Source organism: Myotis brandtii, unplaced genomic scaffold, assembly GCF_000412655.1.
Source record: "Myotis brandtii unplaced genomic scaffold, ASM41265v1 scaffold229, whole genome shotgun sequence".
Taxonomy (NCBI): domain Eukaryota; kingdom Metazoa; phylum Chordata; class Mammalia; order Chiroptera; family Vespertilionidae; genus Myotis; species Myotis brandtii.
In genome coordinates this window covers 891441-903648 of record NW_005358611.1, presented here as the reverse complement: position 1 = coordinate 903648, position 12208 = coordinate 891441, and the positions used below count along the sequence as shown (strand labels likewise).

Genomic DNA, 12208 nt, shown 5'->3' with positions numbered 1-12208 from the left:
GGTGCCACCGCCGGCATGGGCTGCGCCCCGAGCGTCCACATTTCCTCCGAGGCCCCGGGTGCGTACCTGGGCGGCAAAGAGGAGGAGGATGCGCAGGACTCCTGGGCGCTGCTGCAGGGCGCCGGCCTCCCCTCGGACCCCTACCTGCCTCGCGGCAAGATACCCGTGTCAGACGTGCAGTTCGGCCCCATGAGGTTTCACCCGGATCAGCTCCAGGTGCTGCTGGCGTTCAGCAAGGACGATAACCAGTGCAAGGCCTTCCGCCAGGCCTGCGACCAGGCCGGGTTCAAGTGCACGCTCACCAAGGAGGTGCAGGCGGTGCTGACCTGCTTCCTGTCGGCGCACCACGACATCGTCATCCTGGACCACAGACACCCCCGGCAGCTGGACGCGCGGGCGCTGTGCAGGGCCATCCGATCGTCCCAGGTCTCCGAGAACACGGTCATTGTCGGGGTGGTGCGCCGGCAGGATGGGGAGCTGCCCGTGATGCCCCTCCTCACCACCGGCTTCACCAGGCGCTACGTGGAGGACCCCAGCCCCCTGGCCTGCTACACGGAGCTGCTGCAGCTGCAGTTCGGGGAGGTGCGGTCCCAGCTGAAGCTCAGGGCTTGCAACTCCATCTTCACGGCCTTGGAGAAAAGCCAGGACGCCGTGGAGATCACAGGCGAGGACCACCTGGTGCAGTACGTGAACCCCGCGTTTGTAACCACCGTGGGCTGTGACTCTAATGAGCTGGTCGGGAAGGAGTTAGCAAAACTCCCTGTGGGCGAGAAAAAGTCCGAGTTGTTCCAGACGATCAATTCATGCATCACGGAGGGCAAGGGGTGGCAGGGTGTCTACTGTGCCAAAAACGGAGACAACACCCAGCAGAACGTGAAGGTCATCCCGGTGAGCGGGCAGGGAGGGAAGATCAGACACTATGTGTCCATCATCCGGCTGAGCAATGGGAACAGCAAGGCCGGCCTGCAGGCGGACTCGCACACGGACAGCCAGGTAGGGAAACTGAGGGACAGGAGGAAAAGCTCCCTCGGCGGCAGGAGCGTGGGCTCCCGGGCCAGTGAAGTGGCCGGCCAGAGGCGCCACTCCTCGCTGGCCCGCATACACTCGGTGACCATGGAGGCGCCCATCACCAAGGTGATCAACATCATCAGTGCCGCCCAGGAGAACAGCTCCGTGCCCGTGTCGGAAGCCCTGGACCGGGCGCTGGAAATTCTGAGAACCACGGAGTTATATTCCCCGCAGTTCGGGGCGAAGGATGAGGATCCTCACGCCAACGACCTCCTCGGGGGCCTGATCGTCAATGGTCTTCGAAGGCTCTCTGGGAACGAGTACGCTCTTTCAGCCAAAAACCTCCCACGAGCGTCCAGCAGCATGACGGCCTCCCTGCCCCTCCACGACATCCCGAAGCAGATCGCCGAGGCCCTGGAGAACGAGGACTCCTGGGAATTTGACATTTTTGAACTGGAGGCTGCCACACAGAAAAGGCCTTTGAGTTATCTTGCTATCAAAATCTTTACCCGCTTTGGCATCTGTGAATTCTTAAAGTGCCCGGAGCCAACCCTGAGGCTGTGGTTGCAGATGATCGAATCCACTTACCATTCCTCTAACCCCTACCACAACTCCAGCCACGCGGCTGACGTGCTCCAGGCCACCTGCTACTTCCTGTGCCAAGAGAGGGTAAAGCGCGCTTTAGATTCGGTGGACCAGGTCGCCGCCCTCATTGCAGCCACGGTCCACGACCTGGACCACCCGGGGAGGACCAACCCCTTCCTGTGCAACTCGGGCAGCGAGCTGGCCATCCTGTACAACGACTTCGCGGTGCTGGAGAGCCACCACGCGAGCCTGGCCTTCCAGCTGACACTCAGAGATGACAAGAGCAACATCTTCAAGAACATGGAGAGGAATGATTACCGGACACTGCGCCAGGCCATCATCGACATGGTCTTGGCCACAGAGATGACCAGGCACTTCGAGCACATCAATAAGTTTGTCAACAGCGTCGTCAAGCCCTTGGCAGAGCTGGAGGAGCGCGAGGAGACGGATGCAGTGCGAGCAGACATCCACAGGATGCTCAGGACTCCAGAGAACCGGACGATGATCAAGCGCATGATGATCAAGTGCGCCGACGTGTCCAACCCCTGCCGGCCCTTGGAGCAGTGCATCAAGTGGGCCTCACGCATCTCGGAGGAGTATTTTTCTCAGACCGATGAGGAGAAGCGGCGGAACTTACCTGTGGTGATGCCCGCTTTTGACAGAAACACCTGCAGCATCCCCAAGGCCCAAATGTCCTTCATCAACTACTTCATCATAGACATGTTCGAAGCGTGGGACAACTTTGTGGACTTGCCACTGCTGATGCACCACCTGGACAACAACTTTAGGTACTGGGAGGATCTCGACCATATGAACGTGCGGGGCTGCCGCCCACCCCCAGACTAGGACACGGAAGGGCCCCTGTGCAGAAAGCACTCTACTCGCCACTGTACTTCGCCAGTGAAAAGAAATGAGAACGGAACTCTTGTTTCATAAGATTTTATCGGTGACTTCTCCAAAACGTTGCCTTATTTTGTAGAGTGTTTATACCAAATATTCTCGTGGGGAAAAACAGCAAGCGGGGGATATTTACTAACTTGACTTTTTTGAAACCAACCTGTACCCACCTTCAGTGGTAATGTATAATTTCAGATCTTTATGGAAGTTCTGTACCTGCACACTTTCAATAAATGTAACACCATTAAAAATGACATGTGAGGACATATCAAAGCACTTGTCATTTCATTTTAAACTTAAAAAGTGTTTACAAAATATTTATGGAAACCTGTATTTCCAGTGGCTGTGCAACTGGCCTCGCACAGCTGTGTGACCTGAAATAACGTGTTTTGTGCCCCCCACCCCCGCCCTCAGGACCTCCCCCCCTCCATGCGATCTGCTCATGAACAACCAACGCTGTGCACATTCAACAAAGGGCGATGCAAACGTTTCGCTGAAATCCTAATTGTCGGACATACCGACTATAGATTCTCTAATAAATGGCCCTTTAATTGCTCACCTTTCTCAAAACCATCTCTCTGAATTTTACTTACAATTACCGATATTGCCTGCTGGGTGCTTCCTGTAAATATCTATAAACTCTCCCTATAGACCCACAGTAGTCTCCGTTCAGCTCCACTCAGTTTTGCATCCTAAGGGCCATAAAACACAAACCCTGATGATGTTACCTCCCTCGGTGGAAATCCTTTGGGTTCCATTGTTTTCATGATGAAGTCCAACCTCCCTGTGGAGTGCACGAGACCACGAATGACTTGAACGTCCCCTGCATCTTCAGCCTGGGTCCTCACTCTACACCCCCTGTGGGTACCACAGCCCAGTTTCCAGGGTCCCAGATACCTCGCTGTCTCACCTCCATGCCTTTGCACACACAGTTCCCTCTACTGACTCACTCTTAAAGCCCAACAGGAAGGAGCGATCATCCCAGAAATGTTTGGAGAGCTATGCACAATTATTAATAAAAGTCAAACTAAAATAGCATGCTACCCAGAAATACTGCAAAATAAGCCAGGGTGTGGGACATTGGGACACAGCCACCAACTGGAACAGTGGTAAGCGCTGGACAGAGACATAGAGTTACCTAGTGTGAGACATTCAGACTGAACTGGAACCTCACAGATGTTCTTAGATAATCATAGCTTTTCTTTAAGGAATGGACTACTTCCTCTTCATCTTGGCTAAGAGGAGAATGGAGACAGGATTTGACAGCTCTCAGGGCATCTTAGTAACTAAAGATTTACCACCAGTTTGTGGGTTCAGTTTCTTTCTTCTAAATAAAGTAAAAGTGGCAGGAATAAATGCCTGTCACTTCTAAACGTGACCCTAAAAGATAAAACATAACGGGAAAAAATGATGACCGTTTTTACTACCCAAATCTCTAAAATGTCAGTGAACCAAAACACACACAAAGACATCCATACAAATGAAGAAACAAATCACCAAGTAGAAAAAGAGTCATAACCGAGGACAGAGCCATATCGGTATAAATAGCTTTGCCAAATTTACATAAAATGATAAATACACAAACAAGCAAAGGTACGAACAGATAACTTAAAAAAATAAAGATGATCAATAACATAATGAACGACATAGAAAAGAATCTCAGTTTGACTTGTAAAATGTGCAAAGACTAAAAGGAAACCACCATCAGTGTCCATGAGGGTCTGCAAACATCTCCCCCACCCCAACCCCCGATCCCGCTGGTGGGAACATAAACACCCATTCAGCAGGTCATGGGTTTCAAGTGTGCGTTGAAGGAGTAAATACGCTCTTCAAACCAGCATTCGCTCTCAGGGAGGTACCCAGAGGAAAGACTTAGATGAATAAAGTACTATTTAGTCATGAAAAATAGTAATCCCAAATCCAAACCTCAATTTATTATTAAGTGAAAACTATACACAAAACAGTATTACATAAGCCTCTGTTTTGAGTGAAAATATAACAGGTGCCTGTTGGGAGAGGTCCAGACAGAGGGTTCCGCATCAGAAGTGTGACGGTGGCATCACCTGCACGTGCACGTGAGTGTCATGTTTATTATTCTTTTTACACTTTCTACCTTTTGTACATATTTACGCAAAGTATAAATATTTTCTGTAATCAGCTGACAGCACTGTTTTTAAAATAAAGATTTTGTTTTGCGGACAATAAATTTAGGAAAATTATAGATGGAGTAAGAAAGCAGTGCATCCGTGGAAAAGAAAAAGTCAGCTTTAAATTACTGATCACATATTCTGTTTGTTCGTCACTTAGAATATTTTTTGTTCAAATGGTTTCAATATAGTAAAGCCTTAAATGGCTGGCCTCACGCATTTTTGATTTGATTTTTCACACATAGTGTATTTTAGGGGCTGCTCATTTGATTGCATGCCTTTCATTTAAAGTCATCTCATCAAAATGCAAAATTCCCAAGAGCTGTTTTATCTCCCAAAACCCCACATTTAAGTCTAATTTATGTCTTATATTTCTTAGTGAAAGGAAAACACATTTTACTAAAAGTCAGTGAACTTAAGCTGTAAAAGGCCAAGGCTGACGGAGACGTGGAACGCCACGAGAATAAAAAGCACCGGCCTTCAGCTCTTACCCACAAGCTCGCTCCCTGCAGAAGGCCCTCCATCAGCACCTGCAGCGCGCCTGCCCCCTACCGTCCTCACGCTTCCTCAGCCCCCGAGTGAGTGATGAGCCTGCCCATGGGCCTCACGCTTCTCCAGACCCGAGACCCGCCAGGGTGATCCCAACCTCGCCCTTCCCCACTCCTCAGTGCTCCCTGGGTGTTTCCTCAGCACCCCTTCCCGATGGGGGTCCTGCGGGGGGACCTCAGCCTTACGCTCTGCCGGAGGTCTGCCCCGCCTGCCCTGCCCCTGAGGGTGCTCCGCAGGAGCTGAGGGTTCCCGCCTCCTCCCGGGCTCTGCCTCTGCCCAGGGCCTTCCCCAAAGCTCCTGCTGTCCTGCACCTGGAACCAACGCCCGTCCTCCCTGCCGTGCCCGCCCGCTCCTCCAATCCTGTGACTTCAAGTCCAGCCAACCTCTTGCTAATTTCAAGGCTCTGACACCACACTTGCCGGTTCCTCTACCTAGAACAGTGGTTCTCAACCTTCTGGCCCTTTAAATACAGTTCCTCATGTTGTGACCCAACCATAACATTATTTTCGTTGCTACTTCATAACTGTAATGTTGCTACTGTTAAGAATCCTCATGTAAATATCTGATATGCAGGATGGTCTTAGGCGACCCCTGTGAAAGGGTCGTTCGACCACCAAAGGGGTCGTGACCCACAGGCTGAGAACCGCTGACCTAGAGCATCCTTCTGACTCTTTGGTCGACCAGGCCTAGCAATGCCCAGGTTCCTTCAAGACCAAATTTCAGCATTTCTTCCCCAATGACTTCTAATCCCTCTAGTGAAGTATGTGCCCACTTCCTTCTCTGGGCAAAACGCACACATTTCCTCTCTCTCTCTCTCTCTCTCTCTCTCTCTCTCTCTCACACACACACACACACACACAGTTATCTGGCTTATATTGTAACTGCTTGTTTACATGTCTTTCTTCTCTAAGCTCCTTAAGGGAATGCCATACCTGAGTTGTCTATATACACCCAATACCTCCCCTAGATCAGCAGAGGCCCACATCACAGTCTCCATAAGTCTGCTGAATAAATTTAGTGCCACCCATCAGGACACTTACAGTTATTGGCAGACAATTTCCTCCGTACGGCACACGTCCTTTAACATGTATCAGGTATGCGTGGGGCGGGCTTCTGAGGCGGGAGTGTCTGTGAGGGTCAGCTGGACAACTGCACCTCTGGAGACCGGAACCGTCAGCCTGATGGCGCTTGGACAGTGCAGAGTGACTTCCAGGAGGGGCTGGGAACTGGGAGGGATTTAGCTACTGCCAACGCTAGTCCTGGGTGACAGTTCCCGCGGCATGATGATGACAAGATGACAGAGAAAAAAAGGAAAATGCCTAGGATGCCCACAGTGCGTGTCAGGAATGGGCCGGGAAAGGTTGTGTGTGTCTGAGAAGGTCCACAGTGTTGTGTTAGCCAATAAGTCAAGTGAGGCCAGTAGGGGAGGCCCCTTTTCCATAGAGGCCTTGTGACTCCACTCACCTGATAGCTGGGAGCTCCCATACAGCCAAGAGAAAGGTGACCATCAGCAAGGTCATGAGCCTGAGCCTCTGGCTAGGCGACATCCACAGACTCCCAGGGCCTTTCTGACTTCTCCAGAGCCCTCCCCTCCACAAGATCTGAGATGCGCACCACTCAGCTGCAGGGCTGAGCACATAGTGGGGCACCACACGCACCTGTTGGCTGAGAGGACTCTGACTGTGTGCTCCTCGGGTACAAGGAAGTGGGAGAGCCAAACACCCCGCAGCGGGCTCTGGACAGGTGTCACCAGGAAGTGACAACGCCGACCCAAAGGCTAATAAGTAGATTAAATGTATGAAAAAGAGGACTGAGACTAATACAAATTTGATTCCCTTTTCCCAAAGGAATATCAAGCATCTGAGATGTAAGAGGTTAAGTGAAGGGCCAACGAGATGGTTAGATTCATTTATAAGTGATTTACTTTTGAGGAGAGGTTCTGAAAGATTATTTAACTCCGAATGAACAGTAAAATGTTCAAGGCCGTTCTGTGGTAATTGATGAGAACGTGGAGACGGATACTAAATTCCTAACTCGCCAATGCGAGGGTCCAAAGAGGAAACGGAAACCAATCTTGCCGAGGACTGTACATAGCAATTTGCAGATCTTCATACACAAAGGTAATTCTTAAACTTGGGTTTAATTGGTTTTTCCAACTTACAGAGTTGGGGAAGGCAAAGGAAGTAAGTTAAGCAGAACTATCTGTTCTTTTTCACCCAATTTGCTCTTTTTCACCCAATTTGCTCTTTTTCATCCAATTTGCTCAGTTCTGCCAGGGCTGGCCAAGCTGTGAAACGAAGATCGGCCAGAAAAACCCAAGGGAGGCCAGCCATGGCTCCCAAGCCCGGAGCAGATGCCCTCGCTCACCAAGGGCTGTCAGAGCAAAAAATGTCCACAGACCCAGATACAAAATTGAGTTGTTTATTCCTAAGCAGAGAGTGCTAACCACTTTAGTCAAGGCATTGAAATTCCCTGTGGTTAAGTCTCTTACGTGTAAAACATAAACAAACATGTAACTCTCTTTGATGCCGTTATTAAGCCTTTCACACATCGCACCGCAATCTGGAGGGGGCCAGACACAGAGGGGCTCCAGATGAGGCTGGGAAAGCAGGCCTTCCAGGAGCAGTCCTGCCCGGCTGGCTACGAAGTCCTCACTGTTTCAAAGAGGTTAAACTGGTAAAAACTGGCCCTAAATATTTTGAAAGGTAAAGTGAAATTCAATGGGATAAAAATGCACGTCCACACGGCTCCAGACACAGCAGAGCGGCCACATTCTCTGTGCCAGCCGGCTATGCTAGTTTCAGGAATTGGCAATCCTGAGGATAACATGCCCTGACCAGGGACCCTGCACCTCTGTTTCCACGGTTCACCCTGCCATGGGGATAGCCCAAGGGCCCTACGAGAAAAGCGAGTTATGACTAGAAATCCATGGCCGGGAACAAGTTCAAGTTGAAATTTGCATGGCCATGTCGGCACTGCTGTATCCCTCCAAAGCCAGAGCCAGAGCTCTTACACTCAGTTCTCTCTGCATTTCAATAAAGGCTCTGATGGACCCAGGTTCCTGTTTATTGGAGCTTCTGGATCCCACCCTCCATGACTACAGAGCTGGGTGCCAGGGGGTCTCCAAAGCTCACTGACTGCGGTTTCAATAGCACCTTCCAGATCTCCAAACGGAAACGCTGCAGCAAGAGCACTGATCCTTTAAGCCAGTGGTTCTCAACCTTCTGGCCCTTTAAATACAGTTCCTCCTGTTGTGACCCAACCAAAAAATTATTTTCGTGGCTACTTCATAACTGTAATGTTGCTACTGTGATGAATCATCATGTAAATATCTGATATGCAGGATGGTCTTAGGCGACCCCTGTGAAAGGGTCGTTCGACCACCAAAGGGGTCGCGACCCACAGGTTGAGAACCGCTGCTTTAAGCTGTTACCGCGCTATTCTTCCCACCTGCCTGTGAAGTCAGCCTCTATGAAAATGTGGCCACTCTCTGGGGGAAACAGGTAGAGCCTCAGGGTTTAGTCGGCCCTTGAGGTAACCAGCAAGAAGAGGCAGCACACAACAAAACAAAAACTCCTTGTGGCTTGTTTCCTAGCTCCTGGGATCCCTTTCCTCCCACAAAAACACCTACACATACCTCCCCATCTCCCCGGGAAAGAATACTAGTACAGGACTTTCTACCCAAAGGAGCTGGCCGCTGGGGAGAGAACCAGTATATTCCCGAAGGCCTTCCCTAAACACCACAGTGGTTTTTCCCTGACAAATCCCACAAGTATTCCCAAAATGGATGTGTGCACCTGGGGGCGCTTGTGCACTCACAACCTCTGCTTCCGCCTTCTCTCTCCAAGGGGGCGGCCATTCCAAAGGGTCACCCAGCTCCCCAAACCCTCTGAGCACACACAAGGGTTCCCACACTCAAATGAAAAGAGCTGCCAGCTAAGCAAGTGACCCTCTAAAGCAGTGGTTCTCAACCTTCTGGCCCTTTAAATACAGTTCCTCATGTTGTGACCCAACCATAAAATTATTTTCGTGGCTACTTCATCACTGTAATGTTGCTACTGTTATGAATCGTCATGTAAATATCTGATATGCAGGATGGTCTTAGGCGACCCCTGTGAAAGGGTCGTTCTACCGCCAAAGGGGTCGCGACCCACAGGTTGAGAACCGCTGCTCTAAAGCAAGGACAAGAATTTAAAAATGAAACAACTTCAGAAAAGCCACATGGACCTGTAGCCCTCCCTCAGCATTCTGCAATCCGTAGACATCGCCTGGGCTCAGTGCCTGGAGGGTTGTAGCTGAGTGACCTGGGGATGCCTGCAGACAGAGAACTCCCCCTCCACACGCCAATACTCCCTCTGGTATCAGTGAATCGGCAAAGTCAGCTGCCGAGGGCGTTCCTCTGTGGACTCCTGCCCAGTCCCTGAAAGGGTTCAGACAGTCGGTCCTGATGAGGAACAGTATTTGTGACAAGGTCGCCAGGCAAAAATCTTTAGGATGAGACCACTTGCTTCTGGACCCCGGGGTCAGAAAGGGAGTCACAGGTAAAAATGGAGCTAATTTCCATTTGGCTATCATTATATTCACCTTCGAGAAATGATTAAGAAAAGAAAACCAGCCATTTGACAAATATGGGGCATCTGCTATAAAAGTGTTGCCAGAATACTGTCTAAATTATTTAACTTTTCAGAGCCCACAAAAATAAATGCTTTTATTAAACTGTACTAGAAATTGCATTTTATTTTTATCAGATAATAATTACATAACCATGTTTAGCCCAGGGAACACACTGAAATAAATTAATATTCACTCATGATAACTATGTTAGCACACCTAAAAGTGCTGTGGTTGTTTGACCAAATGAATTCATTTCCCTGACGCATTCAATTTCCCCATCACCAGGGCTGCATTTAATTCTTCTGTGCTCAGCACACCGACTCCAAATTCCCGAAAATTCCTGACTCCATTCATTTTTTTCCATCAATATTTAGTCAAAGTTTCCTAAGAGCCATGCTGAGTGCTGGGCATTGGTGCTCACAAAATTAACTTTCCAACTTATCAAAATTCCACTCTTCTCTCATTTTCTATTAGCAATGCTTTGTGTGCAAATATGAATAATAAGACAGAACAATAAATGCTCAGTAAATGTTAGCAGTCACTTTTGTGGCCTCATTCCAGGGGGGATACACTGAGCATTCCTAGCTTTGTTATTTAGTTATCACATCAACCACATCATCTCAGTGTTGCTATCATCTCCAATATCACAGAAGCAGAAGCTGGGTTTAGGAGGTTAAGCAGCTAACCTACTGTCACAGGGGACTGAACGGAGGACACAGCACGCACACCTAGTTAGCCTGAATCCTTACCCTCTGGCGATAGGGGGAAAGTGAAAACTAAGTTCAGTATACAAGATTAAGAAGATGTGAATTGGGGAGATATCATAATATTGCAAAGTACCACATCTGCAATAAAGTATTACTAAGCAACTCAGACTTGATAATACCCCGGCCTCAGCTGCCAGAGGTTGCTGCCTTGCAGTGGTCGCCCGATAAAAGGAGGTGCTCTACTTCAAAGACGATTCATCCGGCCACTGCCGCAGCCTGTGGCAGCCACCGAGATGTTCAGATGTGCAAGGAGGGGGTCTACGCGCACGGGACGGAGGATACTGTCTTTTAAATCGGTGAGCACAGCGCCTGAGTGACACAGCCACCGTCACCGCGCCCAGGTGGTGAGCGAGTGTCGGGAGTCTCAGGGGAGAAAGCGCCTGTGTGACCCTTTCCACGCTGAGTTACGGGGGGAGTCACAGCGAGGGGGCCTGGATTCACCGGGGGGCTGCGGGCTGCATTCTAATGTCACAGCCTCACCTATGAAATCTAATATCAGGAGGCGAACAGGTTCCTAATCGAATAACTGCTGCCTTTCCCTGAAGCAGCAGAGCAGCTCTGTGAGCATCAAGTGCGTCTGAGGGAGAAGAATAGGCCGGATGTACCGGAGCTGTGAGAGCTCGAGACCAAAAGACCCGTCTTGATTATTTATGGAATTAAGTGGCTTCAATGAGCCTCTGCTGAGTGCTTGGTGCCTGGGACAGGCGCCGTGGCCGCCCGGGCTGCAGACACGCTCCTGACATCAACCTTGCGTACCTGCAATCACGTACAGGTAACCCGGACAGGGTGACACTGAGCCGGAGCAACCAGGCCCAAGTGGAGAAGGATGTGAGGTACTCCTTGCGCCACCTTAGTAAGGAGGGACATTTAACGGAAACACGAAGTGAGCATCCGTAGCATCCGCGAAACTCTACAGTCACAGGGGTTGCCGGCATCAACACCAGCATTGCTTTCTGTTCTGGTGGCAACTATGAGAAATGGCAGCACAGAGGCCAAGAGCCAGTGGTGGCCCTTCCCCTACAGATGATGGAACATGCTATCAATGATCAGAGCAACATTCCACGAATTATCATCATGCGAAGAAAGGCTGATCTGATGATTATTACACATGCATAACATGTAATTACATATAAGCATAATGGATAATCAACCAGGTGACGGTGGTTTATCTTTAAGGATTTCAAAATAAACCTCCTTGAAAATGACAAAATGACTTGTCTGATGGAGAAGCGCAGAAATACAGCAATCTTGAGAAGCAAAATGAAACCCTCACTTGAATTATCACGCAGAAAAAAGGGAGGAAAATTGTAATTATCTATGTTGCAAGGAGATTAAATATCTCTCTCATAACTCGGGCTCTCAATATCATAAATAAATAGAAATTTTTCATGTTTCCCCTGGAAAAAATGCTGCAGCAAGATGAATTTATCTGAGCTAAATGAGTTTTGCTGAGAAAAAGGCCAAGTGATATTTCTGACTTAGAAGGTGAATGAGACAATAACCTGAGGTGAGGAATGGAAATGTCCTTAGTAGGGCTAAGATGACAGAAAGGTAATCTTCCCCACATGATAGCAACTACTACAACTCAACTAGCAAGAAACAGAAACTAGGATTTTTAAAAACAACAGTTTCCTATGACAT

At 49.3% G+C, this 12208-nt stretch overlaps 1 protein-coding gene across 1 annotated transcript; it reads left to right on the top strand.

Moving 5' to 3' along the window:
* The first annotated feature begins 96 nt into the window (after nt 1-96).
* Nucleotides 97-2692, top strand: LOC102254397 (high affinity cAMP-specific and IBMX-insensitive 3',5'-cyclic phosphodiesterase 8A). The gene has a single exon (XM_005866327.2). The coding sequence runs from the start codon at nt 190-192 to the stop codon at nt 2437-2439; it is 2250 nt and encodes a 749-aa protein (XP_005866389.1). The 5' UTR covers nt 97-189; the 3' UTR covers nt 2440-2692.
* The last annotated feature ends 9516 nt before the right edge of the window (nt 2693-12208 follow it).